The following is a 22,638-nucleotide window of genomic DNA, read 5'->3' on the forward strand; positions in this document are numbered from 1 at the left end:
TTTGCTTGCCCCATCATTGAAATGTTCCCACAACCTATGGACTCACTTTCAAGGGTTCTTCATCTCATGTTCTCACTATTTATTTATTTTTTATTGTTATTATTTCTTTCTCTGTATTTGCACATTTTGTTGTCTTTGCACACTGTTCGAATGCCTAAGTTGGTGGGGTCTTTAATTGATTCTATTTTGGTTATTATGGATTTAGTGAGTATGTTTGCAAGAAAATGAATCTCAGGACTGTATATGGTGACATGTATGTACTTTGATAATAAAATTATTTTGAACTTAAATTATTTGAATTTCTCTGCTTCAGCCTCTCGAGATTCAGGTTTTCAGTATATTTAAAGTTGAGATTGGTGGAGATTCTGCTTGGGTAATTCTGCAGATGACTCTCAAATACACCTAGAATCACATCATAATCCTTAGTATATCACTGCCCCTTTCAGAGACATTGCTTCATAGAGCCAGAGAGCGGGTTCAATCCTGTTCTAGGATGCTGCCTGTGGAGTTTGCACCTTCTCCCGAAGATGATCTTAAACTTCGATTCATCCTGGCAAGTTCAACTTTTGAAAGTTTGGCCTTGAATTACAGTATTGAGAAGTGGGAATTCTGTTTGCAAATTCTTCATTCTTTGCATTGAAAAGCTTGCCCATTCCTTTTCCAGGTGCAGATAGATCTGTTGTATATTTCTAGCTTTGTACTTGAAGGCGGGAGGAGAAGATGGCGGCGCGACACAGCTTGCAGTGGCCACTCCGGTGAATGATATCTGTTATCTGTCAAGTAGGGTGCCGTGCACAATCCTGATTTGATGGAAACAGACGTGAGAGCACGGAGGAACATCTGTGAAACTTCTGAAATGCCTGGTTTGCTGCCGCTGCTACTGTGTGATCCAAACTCTGTGGAGGGGAAGGCCCGGAGTCCTCAGCTTTGCTTGCTGCTCGGAGGCCAGGGCGGGGTTGAAGTGCTCGGCAGAGATGGTGCTCGGTGTCAGAGGCTCAGAGTTTTCGGACGGGCTCGAGTCAGCTGTGGTCCGGTGCTTCCAATGCATCGGCAAGTTTGCGGCGCTTGGGGATTCATGGCAGGGAGAGTTTCTCCCTTCTACCGTCTACGTGAGATGATGGGGCTATCGGGAGTTGAGACTTTTTTTACCGTGCCCATGGTCTGCTCTTTATCAAATTACGGTATTGCTTTGCACTGTTGTAACTATATGTTATAATTATATGGTTTTGTCAGCTTTAGTCTTGGTTTGTTCTGTGTTTTTGTGCTATCACTCCGGAGCAACATTGTATCATTTTTTTAATGCATGCATTTCTAAATGACAATAAATGAGGACTGAGTGTCCTCATAATCTAAAAATACTGTGATCCTCATCTTTTGCAGCTTAATAACCTTTTTCTTTCCCTTATTCCCTTAGTGGCCAGTTTGCCATTGTGAGGAAATGCCGTGAGAAAAGCAGCAATATTGAGTATGCGGCCAAGTTCATCAAGAAACGCCGCCTCTCTTCCAGTCGCCGAGGAGTGAGCCTTGAGGAAATAGAGCGGGAAGTAAACATTCTGAGGGAAATCCAGCACCCAAACATCATTACTCTGCATGATATATTTGAGAACAAGACCGATGTTATTCTCATCCTTGAGCTGGTGTCAGGAGGGGAACTTTTTGATTTCCTGGCTGAGAAAGAATCATTGACTGAGGAGGAGGCAACTGAATTTCTTAAACAGATTTTGGATGGTGTACACTACCTACACTCAAAGAAGATTGCACATTTTGATCTAAAGGTACAGTTTCTATGTCTCTGTTACTGAAAGATGTGTGGATTCTATTTAAATAATTTAGCTATTGTCATTTGGCTTTTAAGGTGCAATCTTACTACACAGTTGTACATTTCTACCAGGATGATGCTGCTTGTCACTTAAGTTCTCCATTCCATTCAAACCTGGTCTTCAATCACAGCTCAAACTCTGATCCAAACTTTCCGAATACAGGCTTCAGCTTCACAATTTCACATGATCAACCAATCCAGTATCTCACTTCCAGTGTGTATTGTGATCTCATTTGATTTCATTTATTTCCTCATATTCACTCTAACTCTGGTTATTCACTTCCACAGCTCCCTTATCTCAAAACTTTAAACTTGATTCATTACTATTTTTCCCCATTTCTGAAGAAAATTCATCAGCTGAAAACATTAACTGTACCTCTCTATAGAATCTGCATAACCTGATATCAGTCTGGAACACTTTCTGTTTTGATTTCATATTTCCACCATTTTGTGGTGTTTTACTTTTGAGCCACAGTTTTGGTTCCATGTAATATTGGTGGTACCTGTAATCTAACAATCTAAAAGGCTTTGAAAAATCACCTACATATTGACTTTTACCAAAAGTTCTTTCCTAAAATGTTCAAATATGGAAGTGGCCATTCTCAAAGTTCAAGGTAAATTTATTATCAAAGAACATGTGTCACCATATTGCCCTGAGATACATTTTCTTCTGGGCATTCACAGCAAATGCAAAGAAGTGCAATATAATCAATGAAAAACTGCACAAAAATAGAAGTGGATAAACAGTCAATATGCAAAAGACAACAAATGTGTAAATATGAAAAGAAATATGTTCTCAGTATTTAGACTTATGAGGTATAGAGTCCGTAAAAATGAGTCCATAGGTTGTAGGATCAGTTCAGTGTTGGGATGAGTGAAGTCATTCACTCTGCCTCAAGAGCCTAATGGTTCAGGGGCAATAACTGTTCCTGAACCTAGTAGTGTGGGACCTAAGGCTCCTGTACCTCCTTCCTGATACCAGCGAGAAGAGATCATGGCCTGGATAACGATAGATGCTGCTTTCTTGCAACAGCATTCTCTATAGATGTGCTCAATGGTGGAGAGGGCTTCACCTGTGTTGGACTGACTGTATCCACTACCTTTTGTTGGCTTTTCTGTTCAAGGGCATTAGTGTTTCCATACCAGGCCATGAAGCAACCAGTCAATATACTCTCTACCACACATTTTTAGAAGTTTGTCAGAGTTTTAGATAACATGCCAAATTTTCATAAACTTCTAAGGAAGTAGAGGTGTTGCTGTGCTGCCTTTGTAATAGCATTTGCATGCTGGACCCAGGACAGATCCTTTGAAACGAAAGTACTGAGGAATTTAAAATTGCTGACCCTCTCCATTTCTGATCCCCTGATGAGGACTGGCTCATGGATGTCTGGTTTCCCTCCTCCTGTAGTTGATAATTAGCTCTTTAGTTTTGCTGAAATTGAGCGAGGTTGTTGTGGGACCATTCAGCCAGATTTTCAGTGTTTCTCTTATGCTCATTCATGTTGGCCTTGATTTGGCCAATAACAGTAGTGTCATCAGCAAACTTAAATATGGTATTGGAGTTGTATATAGCCTCACAGACATAAGGGTTGAGTAGGGAGCGAAGCACATAACTTTGTGGTGCACCTGTGGTGATAGTGAATGTGGAAGAGATGTTGTCACTAGTCTGAACTGACTGGGGTCTGAAAGTGAGGAAATAGAGGATCCAGTTTCAGAAGGAGGTATTGAGGCCAAGGTCTAGGAGTTTATTGATTAGTTTCAAGTGGATGATAGTGTTGAATGAAAATTTGTAGTCAATGAAGAGCATCCTGATGTATGCATCTTCACTGTCCAGTTGCTTCAAGGCTAAGTGAAGAGCAAATGAAATGTCATCTGCTGTGGACCTGTTGTGACGGTAGGCAAATTGGAGTGGATCTAAGTTGCACCTCAGGCAGGAGTTGATATGTTTCATCACCAACCTCTCAAAACACTTCATCACAGTGGATGTAAGTACAATGGATGATAGTCACTGAGGCAACTTATGACATTCTTCTTGGGGATTGGTATGATTTGAAGCCTGCTTGAAACAGTTAGCTATTTCAGACTGCCAAAGCAAGAGGTTTGAAGACATCTGTAAACACTCCAGCCAGTTGATTGGTATAGGTCTTCAGTGTTTGGCCAGATGCTTTCTGTGGGTTTACACTCCTGAAGGAAGCTGTCATGTCCGGATCAGTTTCCTGTTGCTATCTAATCCTCTGAATTTTTTCTTTGGGCTTGGATACTTTATAACAATAACTGTCAACCATCACACAACCATCAATAACTGTCAACATTGCAATTTTAGTAACAGACTAAGACAACTGCGCTGCTCCAGATGAAGTAATTCTTGCCCTTGGCCATTAGGCTCTGTAATGAGTCAACCTATAGGTGGGGAAGTGATGACCCCCTCCGGTTAGACCATTTGTGGTAACTTATTTTTTATTCTTTCTACTTCTCTTCTAATATTTATACCTGTATTTTTTGGAAAAAGTGTGAACCTGTGGGGTAATGCCTTCTACAAAAGCTATTTGGGGTCGGGTGTTCCAGTCAATGAGATGAGATTGGAGGTGTGGGTTGTAGAGATGCTCTGCTCTATTTAAAAGAAGCTGACAGAACTTGCTTTTCTCAAGAAAGATCTGTTTATGGGCACCGTGCCTCAATCACAACGTTTATAGGACCTCAGAAGAAGAATTGTAGAGATGTACGAAGCTGGAAAAGGCTACAAAGACCTGAGTGTTCATCAGTCCACAGTAAGAGAAATTGTCTACAAACGGAGAAAATTCAGCACTGTTGCTGCTGTCCCTAGGAGTGGGCGTCCTGCGAAGATCACACCAAGAGCTCAGCGTGCAATGCTGATGGAGGTGAAAAAGAACCCAAGGGTAACAGCAAAAGACCTGCAGAAAACTCTAGAACTTGCTAAAGTCCCTGTTCATGTCTGCACTATAAGAAAAACACTGAACAAGAATGGTGTTCATGGAAGGACACCACGGAAACCACTGTTCTTCAGGAAAAACATTGTTGCACATCTCAAGTTTGCAAAAGACCAGCTGGATGTTCTGCAATGCTTCAGGGATAATATTCTGTGGACAGATGAAACAAAAGTTGAACTTTTTGGCAGAAATGCACATTGCTATGTTTGGAGAAAAAGGGTACCAGACAGCAACACCAAACTGTCATCCCAACTGTGCAGCATGGTGGAAGGAGCATCATGGTTTGGGGCTGCTTGCTGTCTCAGGGCCAAGGACTGCTTGCAATTGTTGAGGGGACAATGAATTCAAAAATTGTATCAAGACATTTTGCAGGAGAACATCAGGGTAGCAGTCCATCTGAAGCTTTAATAGAAGTTGGATAATACAAGACAATGATCTAAAAGACAAGGGTAAATCAACAACAGAATGTTTTAAAAAGAAGAAAATTTGTGATTTAGAATGGCCGAGTCAAAGCCCTGACCGTAATCCTATAGAAATGTTGTAGAAGGACCTGAAGCAAGCAATTCATGGAGGGAAACCCACTAACATCCCAGAATTGAAGCAGTTTTGTAAGGAGGAATGGCCTAAAACTCCTCCAAGTCGATGTGCAGAACTGATCAGTGGCTATTGGAAATGTTTGATTGAAGTTATTGCTGTTCAAGCGGGATAATCAGTTACTGAAAGCAAAGGTTCACGTACTTTTTCCAACAAATATATTAAATCATTAAAATCCTTTACCTCGCTGTGGAAGTTTCATAGGTTGCATTCAAGACTGGAAAACTGGAATCGATAGCAATTGAGAAATATAGGGTTGAGGTAGAAGATAATCATGATCTTGTTGAATGGTAAAGTAGGCTTGAGGGATCTTGGGCCTGCACCTACTGTATTTTTGATTGGGCTGGGCTGAATGTCCTGGCAAGTTGGAGAAGTTAAAGCAATAGTTTTTATACAAAATAGTGGGTTGCATAGTGCCATTTCAGCTTGAAGTTTTAAAATTTAGCAAGGAAAAGATAATAGCACATTGACTAATGATAAGCAGAAGGTACTGTGGATGCAGAGATAATGCAATGACAGTTAAGGTCAAGGGAAAAACTGAGCTTAGAACTGAACACGATATTTGAATACATGATATCTGAACACATAAGACATAGGAGCAGAATTAGGCCATTCAGCCCATTTGCATCTGCTCCACCATTTGATCATGGCTGATCCATTTCCCTCTCAACTCCATTTTCATACTTTCTCACCATAACCTTTCATGCCCTGACTTACCAGAATCTGTTGACCTCTGCCTTAAATATACTCAATGACCTGGCCTCTAGAACTGCCTGTGGCAATGAATTCCACAGGTTCACCACCCTCTGGCTAAAGAAATTGCTCCTCATCTGTTCTAAATGGGCGTCCCTCTATCCTGAGGTCGTGGGACCTGGTCCTAGACTCTCCACTGTAGGAAACATCTCCTCTACATCAAATGTTCCTTAAGCCTTTCATTTCCGGAATCATTTTCGTGAACATCTTTTGAACTCTCCAGTTCTCTCCAGAAAATAAATAGCACGGTGATCATTGCCAACAGAAATGTTGTGATGGTTTTGCACTAGTCTGTATTAAAAATGGTAGTAATTGCAGAAACAAGTAGCTGGTAATGTATAAGATTGGAGAGCAAGCCACACATTAAATCACGGGAAAGGACGTACTGCCTCTTTAAAACCATCAGATGGATTTTGAAAACTTCATGATCAACTGCCAACTTAATTCATGCCTTAAATCTGGCTGTGCATTATTGTGTAGAATAAACTGTATGTTAAGACTACCTTTTTAAGATTTTGATATTGCTTGAACCTAGATTTCAGATCAACAACATTGCATTAATTAACCTGGTGAGACTTTGGAATTGTCCCAACCAGAGGTTCACACCATTTTTACGCTACGTACCCTTACCATTAACCTACAGGTCCATGGACCTTGGGTTGGGAACCCCGGTCCCATCTGCACTTGTATTATCAAGTAGAAATGTGCTTTCAAGGTTTTGTTCTCTATGTACAAAAATCTCCTATGTTAAACCTTTTTAATATCTCTTTCAGCCTGAAAATATTATGCTTTTGGATAAAAATGTTCCCAATCCCCGCATCAAGCTGATCGATTTTGGTATTGCACATAAAATTGAAGATGGGAATGAATTTAAAAACATCTTTGGAACCCCTGAGTTTGTTGGTCAGTACACCTGTTGGTTACTTGAGTTACTTCGCTATTCAAACAATTGTAATACAAATGTAAGTTGAAGTCAAGTAATTGAGTACCGTATTTGAGGGGAAGACTGCTTTATTAAGATAGTGACACAGTGATGAAAGGTTTGATAGAGATGGCAGTGGGAGCTTACTGCTTGGTGTTGCCAACTTGTTTGGAAACTGACACTTTCAGATGTTGCAAGATATGCCATGTCAAATTGTTGTGCTATCCCATGTTCATCATCTTGCTTTCTGTAAATTTCTCCTTCAATGTGAAGTTAACCCATGTTCGTGGCTACTGTGGTGAGAACATGAGGGATAGGCAATTGCACTGCTTTGAGCAGCATCACTCCTTTGATTACCCAGATATTGAGAATGTTCAACAGACACGAATGAAACATACAGGTGTGGGTCCCTTTGCTCCTCAAGCCTGTTCCATCTTTCAATGTGATAATGATGAATCTGATTGTAATGTCAACACTGCATTTCTGCTCAGCCCAAGTATCTGTTCATCTCTGTTAATCAAGAATCTATCTGCCCTGTTTTAAATATTGTTGGATATCTGCTATTTTTGATACGGGGTTCTTTGGAAGTCAAGAATGAGACATAAAACTTGTTGCTTTTGGTTATTTATTATGCACTCAGAGAACAACGTAATTGGGAAAGAGTAGCAGAAGCAAGGTCTAATAGTGAGGGAAGGTGAAGGCAGAACGTCAAAAGAGAAGGAATCCAACGTAGTTTGACCTTGTACCAATTTGCTAATTAGCAATAAATTCCATTCAAATTCCGTTGTTTGAATCAACCAATAAATTGGTTCCCATTCAAGTAATGTGATACACAAGACGCTTCCAGAAAGATAAAGGCACTGTAACCACTAGGAAACACACTGAACAATTGCATATACATAGATAACTATATAAAAATAGAAACAAGCATAAGAAAGTTAAACTACAAGACTGAAAGATTATTATTTGCCCAGTCCAACAACATATTCAAAAATTCTGGTCAGCAATGCTCTTTGAACGAGGATTCCAAAGGCCAACTTCAGAATTTTAAATTCTGTTAAATGAGTGACCCATCATTCTAAATAGCAAACTCTACTTCTAGATTCTCAACATTTTCTGTGTATAAACCATGTAAAGACTCTTAAGGATCTTGCTTTAAATCAAGCTGCAAGGCAAGCCTGTCCAATCTTTGCCCCAAGGTGACCTACTCACCCATGGTTCATGTTGTAACCCTTCCCTGAACTGCTAATGGATTTCCTTGTTTCCTTAATTAGACCAGTATTGTCAAGAGTATGTCTGATATGGGTTTCACCAAGGTCCTCCAATAACTGAGCCATAACTGCCTTTTATGTTCAATTATTCTCACAATAACAAATAACATTTAGTTTTCTTAATTTTTTTGCTGTATCTGAATATTAATTTTCTGTGAATCAAGCAACAGAATGCTTCTGTGTTTGAGCATTGCATTCTCCCAAAATGTGCTTTATTTTTCCTGCCAAAATGTACAACCTCATGTTTCCTGCCCATCATACTACACTTAAGTATTTAGTCAACTAATTTTATCTATGTTCCTTTGCAGCCTGTTACTCTCCGTACTACTGTACTTGCAATTCCACTTGGTAATCAAAAAAATTGTTAACTAAAATTTGTTAAATTTGTCTCGGTTCCAATCCCTATGGCACAAACCTGGAAAATATATCCTTCAGGCTGCCAGTCGTCTATCCAATAACCTTCAACACCATGAACTTTTACCTTTGATAACTTTTTGATGCAGCACCTTATGAAATGCTTCTTAAAGTCTAAATGTAAATGTTCCCCTTTACCCACTCACTGTACATGGTTGAATATTCTCTCAAAACCAGGTTTACTTTAAAATTTTCTAAGTACTCTTTTATTATGACCTTAGTAATAGCATCTCACATTTTCCCTGAGAGACATTAAGCCAATTGGCCTTTAGTGGTCTGCTTTGCCTTTCCTTTTTTTTTTGGAAAATGGGAAAAGTAGCAAACTTATTCTAACAGAGCCGTACCCAAATATTGAGAATTTTGGAAAATTAATACTCATGAATTTCTTTTGTGACCCAAGATGAAGAACACAAAGACCCAGGGAGTTGTCTGCCTAAAATTCCAATAATTTTCTGTGTATTACTTCCTTTATGCTAGTGAATATTCTTGACTTCCAGATCCTGAATTTACAGATATTTCTGCAAAGTAATTTGTATACTGAGGAAACCAAATCAAAATACTTGTTTAACTCATCTGCCGTCTATTCATTTAACATTATTCATTCCCAGAGTCACTTTCTATAGGACCAATGTTCACTTTGTTATTACAAGTCTCTGTAGAAACTCAAACACGAGGAAATCTGCAGATGCTGGAAATTCAAGCAACACACACCAGCAACTTTGATGTGTGTCTCTGTAGAAACTAATCACTTCTGCATTTCTATCTCCCCTTTTCAATTTTACCTCTCAGTTATTCTTTTATATTCTGTCCAGTCTTCAGCACATCCCGTCTGCTCAATTGTATATTTGCATTTTAAATGTTATTTTAACATTTGCCTAAAGATTCCTTGCTACTTTAAGCCAGTGTTGTCATCCCAATACTGTTTTTAAATCTCAAATCACAATCTTATTTTGCAAAGATTTCAGAGCTAAATTGATGGGCTTTCTTGATAAGCACTGCAATTTCAGCACAGACTATGAGAAACTTTGTTTCAAGAATTTAAATAATTGGATAAGGTACTGGGGTATGGAAGGCGGAAAGTTTGCTTGAGGACTCTGGATGAAGCGTTAGAGAATAGTACTTTAGTCGGGAGCTTGCTGAGGCACATCTGGCAGGAGATTACATGGGAAGTCTTGAAGGACTGGTATATGAATGTAGCCTATACAAGCCTGCACTTTGCAAATCTACTGACAATGTATGTCTTAAGGGCTGAAGGAATAAAATGGTTGTCTTTTATCCTTGAATATAGAGCTTAGCTGCTTTCACGGGGAGTAGCAAATTCTCAGATCTGATCTAGGTCAACAGTAGCAGCCTGAAATGATTCGGATCAGGAAGTTGAGAGAGGCTGTCATCTAGATCCTGAAGACAAAGTAGTCCAGACATGTATATGAAGCTGTATTTGAGGTCTTGAGCCACAACCTAGTGAGAACTAAACTTGGCCTGCATAGTTACTGTACCTTGGAGACGTCTAAGGAACATGGCCCCCTGTAAACTGAGACAGTCAAGGATTCTGAGCCCGACTTAGCCTTTCACCATGTGTTCTCTGAAAGTGTCTGTGATCCACTTCCATGCCATGCAGCGAGAGAGGAGCTAAGTGTGGATATACACCTGTTGGAAATCATTTTGCAGAGTAAAATAGAGTTGAAGGTTTCTTTATCTGATCAATATACTGAATGAGCAGTGAGTCTGCAGAATCTTGTGGAAAAGAGTGCAGTTTCAAGTCAAAGTCTTAGTTCTGTGAGTAAAAAGCAACTTGTTTTTCTGCCTAGTAAGAGATGAATATTGGGCAATAAACTATTGACATTTAAGGTGAGTCTTGCATCAAGTGCTTCCAGGGTTAACAAAGTTCTGCTAGAAACTGGATTTCCTGTCAGATTCTTCAAGGACTGGCAATAGGTGAGGTCTGATCTTTGGCATAAACATTATTTTTAATTGCACAATCTTTGTTTTTGACTTTAGAGGAATATCTGGGCCAATGTATGTGAGCATGTTTGACTTGTAATCTTTGAACTTGTTTTATCGGAATTTTTGTGTTTTACTCAAACAACAACCCCATTTAACCTTTGTTTTTAAACTTTCCTCAATTAATTCCATTGAATTCTTTATCTGTCTTTATCCACAAATCAGTTTCAAGTGTTCATCATGATGAGCATTAAACAAAAATAATCTGAACATCCAAGTATTGATGTCTGAAACATTCTTTGATTTTTAGGGAAGAATGAGAAGGAGAACTGCATCACTCCAAGTTTGTTGACCATTGTAATGATGTGTATGTTTGAGAAAAAAAACATTGTTTTGTGGTTATCCACCATACAGTCTGCACTATTTGTTCCTTCTCTCTCCCCTTCCTGTTTTTTGATAAATAGCAGCTTATTGAGCATCGTTTTGTCTTTTTTTTTAGCCCCTGAAATAGTCAATTATGAGCCTCTGGCTTTAGAAGCAGACATGTGGTAAGTTCATCCCACATTTGTAATGAAATTGTTTTTCTTTTTATAAAAAAAAAGTGGATATATCCTTCTGGAATCTCCTTTCCTGAAGGCATTATTCTACACTGTAATACAGATTCATGGGTATGAGTGTTGCGAATAATCACTGTGTTGGGAGTAGTATCTTAGCAGCGTTTCTAAGTGAGGCATTACTGGGGTTAAGCCATATCTTTGGGTTTCAGCTGTGCCATTCTTCAATAGTTTACATGAAAAATGGAGAATACTTCTGATGGCCTGCATTGCACAGTTGTTACCTACATTTCCACATTTACGGGCTTAAGGATTTCGGAAGTAGTTTGATGAACCTTGGTTGACTTTATTGTGAAAAGTGCCATAACATCTTTGCCACAGATTAAGAATCCTTTCTAACGTTAGATTAGCCCTGTTGTCTCATTTTGCTGCGCTGCTAAATTGATGCTGTCACCTATTGTCGCTGTATGTACAGAATTACAAGCATATTTGCCTAGATCTTTTTCTTAAAGTAACTTAGCATATCACACATCCTAGTACTGATTCTACATTGAGACTTGTGCAGAATATTCTAGACTAACCAAATCTTATTTTTCCTTTGCTACAGGAGCATTGGTGTTATCACTTACATTCTGTAAGTATATCAATGCTGTTATGCCTCAACTTGCGTGACTCAATCTGCAATTCGTGTTTGGTTTTGCAGAAGTATTTTCCTTGAGGGCAATAAAAACAATGAAAACAGTTGAGATCATGGAGCAATTTCAAAATTCATGACTGCAGCTCAAAAGCATTCCTGGATGCCCAATAGCATAACTGGATTTTGTACTGTGTTTTTTGTTCACTTCTCTCCCCATCTTTGCAGTTTTGTCACAGTCTTCTGCTTAAGCACAAGCCTGATCTTCTTTCCCTTTCCTGCATTTGACCCTGGATGATAATGACCATATCTAATCCAGTATGAGTAATTTCCTGTGGGAATCACTGGTTACAAGCTAGAAGTGTGAGGAATCTTCTTTTTATTTCACTTTCTGCCTAAAACTGTCAATGCCAATTATAGTGCTTTGTTAATAATCTTGAGGTTAGCTGAATCAAGTTAAACCAGAAATCATAACTGGGATGTTTTTTGGTAGGGGCTAAGTGCCAACCAAGGGTTATTTTAGTTCATTAGGTCACTAAGGTAATTTACTAGGTATTTACCCAATTTTGCTCCAATATTACTTGTGGGATGTGGTGTAATCTTGCCCTGTATTCCTGCAATTAGTTGAGAAGCAGCTGCTTCAAACAAATAGGGAAAATTAAGTGGGAATGATTGATGAGCAGTAATTGCCAGATTTGGTGGGAGGTCCTGTTTTATTAATTTATTAATGTTTACAAATGGGAGGCAGAGGGTGATGGTGAGCTATTGTTGTGAATGGAAGCCCGTGATTAGGAGTCTACCACAGAGATCAGTGCTGAGACCTTTGCTGTTTGTTATCTACATTGAGAACCTGGATGTGATATGATTAATAAACTTTGCAGAGGATATGAACATTGTTATTGATTATGATGAAAGTAATCTTGGGCTACAGAATAATCTTTATCAGTTGGTAAATTGGGCAGGGAAATAGCAGATGGCATTTAATCCTGATAAATGCTCTGACTTCTCATTAACATAGAAAACATAGAAAATAGGTGCAGGAGTAGGCCATTCAGCCCTTCGAGCCTGCACCGCCATTTATTATGATCATGGCTGATCATCCAACTCAGAACCCCGCCCCAGCCTTCCCTCCATACCCCCTGATCCCCGTAGCCACAAGGGCCATATCTAACTCCCTCTTAAACATAGCCAATGAACTGGCCTCAACAATTTGCTGTGGCAGAGAATTCCACAGATTCACCACTCTCTGTGTGAAGAAGTTTTTCCTAATCTCGGTCCTAAAAGGCTTCCCCTCTATCCTCAAACTGTGACCCCTCGTTCTGGACTTCCCCAACATCGGGAACAATCTTCCTGCATCTAGCCTGTCCAATCCCTTTAGGATCTTATACGTTTCAATCAGATCCCCCCTCAATCTTCTAAATTCCAACGAGTACAAGGTAGGATTTGTACCACGAATGGTAGGGGCCTTGGGGGTATAGTGGAATGAAAAAACCTTGGTGTACAAGTTCAGGGATCTTTGGAGGTGACAGTACAAGTAGATAGTGGTGAAAAATGGGATGCTTGTCTTCATTAATCAAGATGGAGTATAAGTGCAGAGAGATCTTGGTTCAATTTAAAAAAAAACAACACATATGGTTTTGGGTCACTGAAGTATCATGTACAGTTCTAGCCAGTACACTTAAAAGGAATGAAATTGTACTGGAGAGGGCGCAGAGGAGGTTTGCCAGGTCATTGCCTGGGGCGGAATGTTTCAGTGTGAGGAAAGACTGGAGAGGCTGGGTCTGATTTCCCTGAAACAGTGTGGGCTGAGGGGGGCACCGGATTTAAAATTGAGGGGCAAAGGTGGGTTGTAGAGAGCAGAAACCTTTCCTTTGGCAGAGGTGCTTAATAATATAGGGCATAGGTTTGCGGTAAGTGCAAAGAGGATCTTGAGGTAAGGGACTATAGAAGTGGTACATTGTAGATATTGTTAGTTGGGACTTCCATACAGAATTGGCTTGGGCCTGATTATGAAATCTGAAAACTGTCTGATTTTTTTAAATCTTCCATAGGTATGTTTGTTGATTGGCTTGGCTTAACCAAATACTTTGTTACTAATCCTTTGTTTTTCCTTGTACTCGTATTAAAACACTTAATCTTAGACTTTAATTTTTCTATTTCATGTAATCACTGTTGTGTTGGATTCTCTTGCTACTCCCCCATGAAACTAAATCACAAAGTAACTTCCATTTACACCAGTTTTTCACAATGCCCTGCTTGTGATTGTTAATACTTTTTACTGGTTGGTATGAAACAGTTGAAGTATTTCCCTGTCTCTTCTGTCTTTGAGGCAAGTTCTTTTTTCTGGCATGACATGTGATTTGGATTTCTGAAACCTTTACCAGAAAACTGAATTTTCAATATATTTTCCTTACAAATTAGAAGTGAATCTGCCATATTCCTGCTATATTCTTAAAATTATTTGTCTTTATGGTTCAAAGGTGTACTGTCCTTAATATTTTCAGAAGAGACAGCTGATGGAATGATGTGTTGATATTAAGTGCAATTCTTCCCTCTAATTTTCAGTTTGAGTGGTGCTTCTCCATTCCTTGGTGAAACCAAGCAAGAAACCCTGACAAACATTTCTGCTGTGAACTATGACTTTGATGAAGAGTACTTCAGTAACACCAGTGAACTGGCAAAGGATTTCATCCGCAGGCTTCTGGTGAAAGACCCCAAGTAAGAACCACCTTTTGCCAAGTTAATGGTCGGCAAATGCAAGTATCTGTAATGTGCCTGTAATGGACAGAGTACTTTGATTGATCAGTTAGGGAAAGTGGAGACCTGAGTCTCCATCAATACATGTGCAATTTTTCATCTTTTGCCTTTCTTTCAGAAAACGAATGACCATTGGCGATAGTCTTGAACATCCATGGATTAAGGTAATTATTTTGTGCTTGTATCCTAGAGGTCCAATAATTACATTTTGATATTCTGTGGGGAACACAGCTTACTTGGTTGTGTTGTTGCTAAATGACCAGAAAAGTACTAACAAAGGCCTGTAGTGATGTTCAAGCAGTATGATTCACCCCAGAACACTACCTCTGTTTAGTACTATCACTAAAGTATTACAACATGCCAAAGTTTTATCTCTTCCCCCCCCCGCCCCAACCACTATTTTAATATGGTAAGTCGTCTGCAAGTTAGTTATAAATATGTGGTTTCTAGTCACATAGAAGATTGCAAGATAGTTACTCAAAATTGAGAATGTAAAAGATGCAAAGTGTTAATTACCTGGTATGGAGAAAATGTCAGAATTTAAGTTCCAGTCATCTCAAACTATAAAAAAAATCTGAGGTGACAGAGTATAGTCCTGAAATTTGAAGCATTAGAAAAAGTTACAGATGGAATAAATAGATTTGAAAATAAGGATGTAAGTTTCAACCTGAGGAGCTCGATAATAAGTTTACTTTGAAGCTTGTCATTATATACTACCCTGAAATTCATTTCCTCAGCCAGAGTAGATCAGTAAACTAAAGTGAGTTGGTATTCAGGTATCAGAGCTTGTTTATACTGTTTGGACAGTATAATGATATTTAGAAATGTGGAAGTATGCAATGCATGCAAGTAGGTTCAGTTACGTGCCTTGCAATAGATTGCAAGTCTGTGGTGGCCAGTGCGATCATGTTTGCTGTTGTGTGCTGGGGCAGCAGGCTGAGGGTAGCAGACACCAACAGAATCATCAAACTCATTCGTAAGGCCAGTGATGTTGTGGGGATGGAACTGGACTCTCTGACAGTGGTGTCTGAAAAGAGGATGCTGTCCAAGTTGCATGCCACCTTTGACAATGTCTCCCATCCACTACATAATGTACTGGTTGGGCACAGGAGTACATTCAGCCAGAGACTCATTCCACCTAGATGCAACACTGAGCGTCATAGGAAGTCATTCCTGCCTGTGGCCATCAAACTTTACAACTCCTCCCTTGGAGGGTCAGACACCCTGAGCCAATAGGATGGTCCTGGACTTATTTCCTGGCATAATTTACATATTACTATTTAATTATTTATGGTGCAACTGCAAAGAAAACCAATCTCCCCCGGGATCAATAAAGTATGACTATGACTATTAATGATGAAGTACCCAATCTAACATCTGATGCCTCTTCACCCATCTGCAGGTGATCAAGAGAAGGAATGTGAGACGGGAGGATAACGGCAAGAAGCCAGAGCGTCGTAGACTGAAGACAACACGCCTCAAGGAGTACACAATCAAATCACACTCCAGCATGCCTCCAAACAACACCTACGTCAACTTTGAGAGATTCTCCAAAGTGCTAGAAGAAATCACTGCAGTAGAAGAAAGCATTCAGGAGCTGGTGAGAAACAAGAAGTCCTTCAAGGAGGACATTGATGCCCTTGTTTCTATTTATGATGAAAAGGAATCTTGGTATAAAGAAGAGAATGAAAGCATCAGCCAGGACCTTGGGCACATTAAAAATGAGTTACGTAAGACAGAAACCTTGAGGAAGCAGGCGCAGGATGAAGTCAAATCAACCATGCTGTCTACCAACATCCTAAAGCGAAAATATACTAAACTAGAAACCCGTTATGATGCATTAACTGCAGAACTGAAGTGGGTTGAGGAACTCTTGAAGTCTGTGGAGCAGGAGGGAATGAAAGGAGGGATTGGAAACGACGGCCGACATGGAGGAATGCGTTAGGTGCCATTCGGTTGGAAAAATGTGAACCTCCTGAGCCAGTTCATTATCTGCAACTCTGCCAAATTGGAATTTGGCTTCAGCCACAGTTCACAAACTAGAGTGTTTTCAGACTGAGTTTATCTTTATTCTGGCCCTCCTGAAGGGTTATTGTTAAATGAATTTTTTTGTTAAATCCCTGAGGAGTAATGACCTGTCAGTGGATTCCCAATCACTAGCAGTGCATGCTGCTATTGGCATTGCTTTTGCTACATTTGAGTATTTGTGTTCCAAGGTATTTGAGCACAATTTCCTTCCCAACACCTATTGGCAGGGAGGGCATTTATTTGTTCTGAGAGATGTGCTTTCTTTTGGACAAAATTCAAACACCCTCCTCACCCACCATCCCAATCTTTACTTTTTCTGAAATTATTTGGATCTTTTGCTGACAGGAATAACTAATGTAATTGGATGACTGAGTTGTTGTCAGGCCCGAGTCTTTTGAAGCAATCCCTTCTATAATCTAAAATGGTTACATATGAAACAGTTAAGAGAACTTCCTATTTGCATGAGTTGATATTCACTGGAGAAATAGCAAAATCTTGAGAAAAGACCAGATGCATGATTTGCATCAATGACTACAGTAGTGTGATTAGTGAAACTAAGGACCAAATGTACTTGTTTCTGATTTTGAAGGAAAATCTTCTTGTTTTACACACTGGCATTTGCTTCACTGCTTCAGTAGGGAGAGTAAACCTTTTGCAATACTCACTGCTAATTCTGATTGGCAGATTGAATTGTGGATGTGGGCAGACAGCATAAATGCCAAATTCTCTGAGCAGCTGCCTTGTTTTCGGTAGTGAGGAGATGATGGGTGTTGGGGCGAATCTATTACTGCTTCTGTCTTATTGCAAGTTCAGGTCCAATTCTCTAGAGTCCAACGGGCAGCTCTCTTGCATTTCCTTTAAAATATTCTGACATTGGGTTTATTTAGCTGGTCTAGGCTTTTGTTGCCTGTAGATCTCTTAATTTGGATGTTATGACACTGACTCGGTACTAATGAAGAATGAGTTGAAATGGGTTTTCGTTTGAATCTCAGTAATGAAATGCTTTGTTCATTGCTACACAAAGGTGTTATGGAAACGTTATTTAGACATTTATATAGTTATGAACAGCTTTAAGTTTTGGCAGCAAAGTTAATATTTCCTGTGCCTGGGACAATAGTCCAGCTATCTTTCAGCTAGCAGAAGTCGAGTAGCAGAACAAGCAATGATTTGATACCAAATTTAAATTCCACAAGTTATTGAACCTGACTACCTCTTGCAGAATGACTGCTGAGATCTCCAAAAATTCCATTGTTCCCTTTTAAGTGTATCAGAACATAGCATCCTCTGAAAAAGCATCCTCTGAAAAGGCATCCTTTGCTTATTTTCAGATTTCTAACATGTGCCTCCTTTGTGTGAAAGGGATGACCTTTGCTCACAAAATATAAACATTTTTCCACCAGCTCAATTTGTGGTTCAGTTTTCACTAAATATTTTAAAGGTTGTATTGACTAGTAACTTTGTGCAAGTTCTTATAAGAAAGAATTACCTGTAAGTAGCTGGTGTTTCAATGTGCCATGCATGAGAGGGGTCCACTGCAGTCAGTGGTACTGCACCTATTTCACTGAAACTATTGCAAGAGATATTTGCTGCCATTCCCTTCCCACCTCCTTTTGATCTTTTGTAACTTTAGTGGCTAAAATATTTCATTTTTTTGTACTATTATTTGTACAACAATATTGTCTTAACATTTAATATGGCATTAACTTGATTTCCTTTGAGCTTTGGTATAAGCAAGTTAAATCTTTATTTATAATTTGTGATGTAAAGAACTTCAGTGTAGTGCACTGTGCAACTTTCTTTTGATCTAGTCTTAATGTTTAAATGTCCAGTTAACATCATTTGCACGCAATGCATTACTTTCCATGCAATAATAAACAGTAACAATTCCAAGAATTTGAAGTTAGGAAATTAGTTTTGTTGATGGGTCTAATTTGTGGAGAGCAGCCACACAGGTATTAACTATTCTTGGACTGTTTGAGTAAAATATACTTGAATGCCAAACAGCGGGAAGAGAAAAATTTCTTCGAGTAATTGAGTACTCTTGTGGTAAGTCCATTTTGGTCACATTATTTGCTTTTGCATTGAACAGATTTTTTAGTGCAACACTCAGTTGTGATCAGGATTGATCTGTATTGTCAGCAATATCACCCTATCACTTTGTCTTGATGTTCAATACAGAGCTAAAACTGTTTAGCTTCTGGATGTTTAAAATTCTGGGTTTCCATTCTCTCTATCCTGGAATATATATAGCAAAATATTAATTTGTTCTGTGAGCTAAGTCACTGTACATTCCACATGCATACTTTGTTTTAAGACTTGAATCCTGCACAGTAGTATGAGGTAGTTGCTGGACAAAATGAATGTGACCAGATGTATTATATGCACATCAAGTCTTGGCATTGTCTACACTGCAAAGTTCATATTTATTCAGCTGAATGCTAAAAGCACCTTTAATTGTTTTAATGCATAATGCAGTTCTTGAAAATCACAGAACTGTGATCTTCATAGCATAGGTCAATATGGAAACATCTTAAACTCCAATCTATTAATGTGTGTTGATGTGCTAATTATCCCCCCAGTACTGGAGAATCATGATAGAATTAAAAATGACTGTTCAGTGTTGGAAAAGACCACCAGACTGCACATCTTCAACCGCCTACCCAGCACTCAGCCGGAGAGAATGGAAACGTACTAGATTGATTTGTCAGCAACCTACATGTCAAGGAGAAAAACTGAGGGAATATTCCAGCATCCGCTTTCTAGCAATTCCTGTGATTACGCCCATTTGGATATTAGTGATGTTACCTCCCTACAGTCAAATATCCTGACACTGGGTTCAGACCTGTTGAATAGCTGAGCTGTTCTGCCTGTATTCAATGCTGGCTGTTCAGAAGAGAAGAGCAGAATTCTATTGGGATGTTGTACTGGGATACTACCTCTGAGAATGAACTTTTCAATGCTGTAATTTTAAATCTTTGTACTGTTTTGTTTAAAATCACATTTTGTTTTCCATCCAATTGATCTGGCAGTACATTAATCTTGCCATTAATTTTATCTGATCAATAATCTAAATTCATTATTAGAATTCAGTTAATTAAAATTGAGGAAAATGATAAATTAGTCTACCCTGATACTTTGAATAGGAAAGCGTTAATTAGATTTCTATGGACCCTGTGCCCCATCCTCACCATGACAGAATCATTATAACCTTATCTGTGAAAGCATGCTACGCACAAAATGACTTCTGCATTTTCTATATTACAACAGTGACCTTCATTACCCTCAGATCTTTGATTTATTGATTATCCTGTGTAACCCAACCTTCAATAAAACGGATTTACCTAGTAATTTAATAGCCTATCAACTTGCAGCAGAATACTATTGGGATAATATTTTAAATGATTTGAAAAAATGCTTTGTGTATAAATTTAGACTAATGTACGAACCAGTTAAAGACAATTTGCGACAAATCCTGACTTTCTGTAGCTACAGCAAATCTTGCTATAGTTTGTTTCAACTATCCTGAGTTATATGAAATGACTTGGTCAGTCTAAGCAAGTCATGAGTTCCAGGATACAGTCTCATTCAGTGTCAAGTGTATTCTGTAACCAGTCAAGTTCATCCTGTTGCATTTTAAGCAGCTGTTTAGTACCAAGGTATACACTCTGGAATCAAACCAGCACTTGATGGGTTGCAAGTGTAACATACTTTTGAGGAACAAATTATACTTATTTGCATAATGAAAGAAAAAGTGGGCAACATTTTCACCCACCCAGCACTGGAGAAGTTATCTGTAGACTAGCATAGATAATTAAACCAATTCATATTTAATGAGCAGAGTCCAAGTCATTCAATACAGCAAAATAAGTATTTTTCTGGGCTGTAAATGATGTTTGATCTATCAAGTCTTTGTTTACACAGCAGATTGTCCAGCTTTTACCATCATTGAACCTTATCAACATGAGCTGTGCCTCTTATTCAGCTTCCTTTTTAAATATACGTAGAATCAACCTTCCTGCCGGTGTAGGTTCCACTTCTTCAATTTTCAGTGCAAATGGAAATGAACTTTTCTGAGTTGTATTTGTATACTTGAAAAGGTCACTTGAGGAAAATATTAACCACTTGTCCATGCATTTGCTTCAGTGAGTGGTGGTTAAAACTAATAGCTACACCCAAGAGGTTCTCCTATTTAAAACCCTTTTCAATGGGTGTAAGGCCCCACTTAGGGGTAAGCAGTTATCTGCCCTGTGTTTGGATGCTTGATGTCAGCTAGCTTCCTCACCTGACTACTGGTTATGGTGCAACAAAACTTGCCAATATTATTTCAATGAACACAACTTCTATGGGAGAAACTTTCTACATGTGATTAAACTTTCTACACTATTTGAAACAAATGGGACATTGACTAATGAAATATGCGATATTTACTAGGGATGATGGGGGAGAGAGACAAAGCTTTTTTATCTATCAAGCATTTAGTGTTTAATCTTGTGGCTTCACTGTCTAATGCATTAGTGGGCATGTTATACACCAACTAGTGCATATGATGCATGTATTTAAAACCACTTCGAATTTCCTTTACTGTAAACTTTGATCATTAGTTGCTATTTGTATGCATCACATTTTAAGAGCTATGAACAAAGTATTTTACTGTTTAAGGTGATCAAGGCTCATTTCTTTAACATTTTATAATAAACTTTTTACACAAAATATGGTGGCATTTTTATATTTGCATACTATTTATAATAGGTCACTAAGATGAGGTTACTGCAGATGTTTCATTGCTGATCCCTCCCAAAAATGTACCTTGTGATCCTCTGAGGACTTTTCATGTTCAGCTGATCAGTGGCATGGAACTTGTCTCCTGTCTCGGGTACTAGACACCACCTTGTACTTGTCTCTACATGAGCATCTTCATGAGATTACCATGCATCAATAAACTAATTTATTTTATATAAATTGAATGCTTTTGACATACAGGGCAATGTTGCAGAAAGAGGTGTGGAGAGCAAAGACTAATGGCTTATAAAGAAAATTGACAAACGGTGTATTTGGAGCAATAAGAAAAGGTGGACTGATGTTTAAGCTTGTTAAACTATAAGACTACTAGAATCTTGTGAATCTACTGAAATCTGGCATGTCTTAAGCAACCCTCACTGATTTTTTATCATTGCACCATAGAAATCACTGTATACAGAGGCAAGCAACACACATCAAAGTTGCTGGTGAACGCAGCAGGCCAGGCAGCATCTCTAGGAAGAGGTACAGTCGACATTTTTTGGGCCGCGACCCTTCGTCAGGACTAACTGAAGGAAGAGCTAGTAAGAGATTTGAGAGGGGGAGATCCAAAATGATAGGAGAATACAAGAGGGGGAGGGATGGAGCCAAGAGCTGGACAGGTGACTGGCAAAAGAGATATGAGAGGATTATGGGACAGGAGGCCCAGGGAGAAGGAAAAGGGGAAACGGGGGGAACCCAGAGGATGGGCAAGGGGTATAGTCAGAGGGAGAAAAAGGAGAGAGAGAGAGAGAGAGAGAAAGAATGTGTGTATATAAATAAGTAATAGATGGGGTACGAGAGGGAGGTGGGGCATTAGTGGAAGTTAGAGAACTCAATGTTTATGCCATCAGGGTGGAGGCTACCCAGATGGAATATAAGGTGTTGTTCCTCCAACCTGAGTGTGGCTTCATCTTTACAGCAGAGGAGGCAGTGGATAGACATATCAGAATGGGAATAGGATGTGGAATTAAAATGTGTGGCCACTGGGAGATCCTGCTTTCTCTGGCAGACAGAGCGTAGGTGTTCAGTCAGCTCATAATTTCCAGCATCTGCAGTATTCCTCGTGTTTGCATATACAGAGGCAAAACAGCTTGGTACAGCAACTGCTCTGAGAGATGTTGATATTACAGGGAGCAGCCTCCCCCCTGTTTATATTTCCCACTGCCTCAGTAAAATGTAAGGCTCACTCTCTTCTCTCCTCTTCAATTTCTTTAGCCAGAGAGT

At 39.1% G+C, this 22,638-nt stretch overlaps 1 protein-coding gene across 2 annotated transcripts in view; it reads left to right on the forward strand.

The window, feature by feature from the left end:
• dapk3 (death-associated protein kinase 3) overlaps positions 1-21,350 on the forward strand; it is a 35,006-nt gene extending 13,656 nt beyond the window's left edge. Inside the window, exons 3-9 of one of the 2 annotated variants that reach the window (XM_063032742.1) lie at positions 1,415-1,775; positions 6,888-7,017; positions 11,162-11,210; positions 11,824-11,850; positions 14,416-14,568; positions 14,726-14,771; positions 16,010-21,350. In XM_063032742.1, the coding sequence (XP_062888812.1) occupies positions 1,415-1,775; positions 6,888-7,017; positions 11,162-11,210; positions 11,824-11,850; positions 14,416-14,568; positions 14,726-14,771; positions 16,010-16,552 (1,309 nt within the window). In that variant the 3' untranslated portion in view covers positions 16,553-21,350. The remainder of the gene's footprint in view (positions 1-1,414; positions 1,776-6,887; positions 7,018-11,161; positions 11,211-11,823; positions 11,851-14,415; positions 14,569-14,725; positions 14,772-16,009) is intronic. The other variant, XM_063032741.1, reaches the window with a different exon arrangement.
• The last annotated feature ends 1,288 nt before the right edge of the window (positions 21,351-22,638 follow it).

The sequence above is a fragment of the Mobula hypostoma genome, chromosome 24 (assembly GCF_963921235.1).
Source record: "Mobula hypostoma chromosome 24, sMobHyp1.1, whole genome shotgun sequence".
In the NCBI taxonomy this organism is placed as follows: Eukaryota; Metazoa; Chordata; class Chondrichthyes; order Myliobatiformes; family Myliobatidae; genus Mobula; species Mobula hypostoma.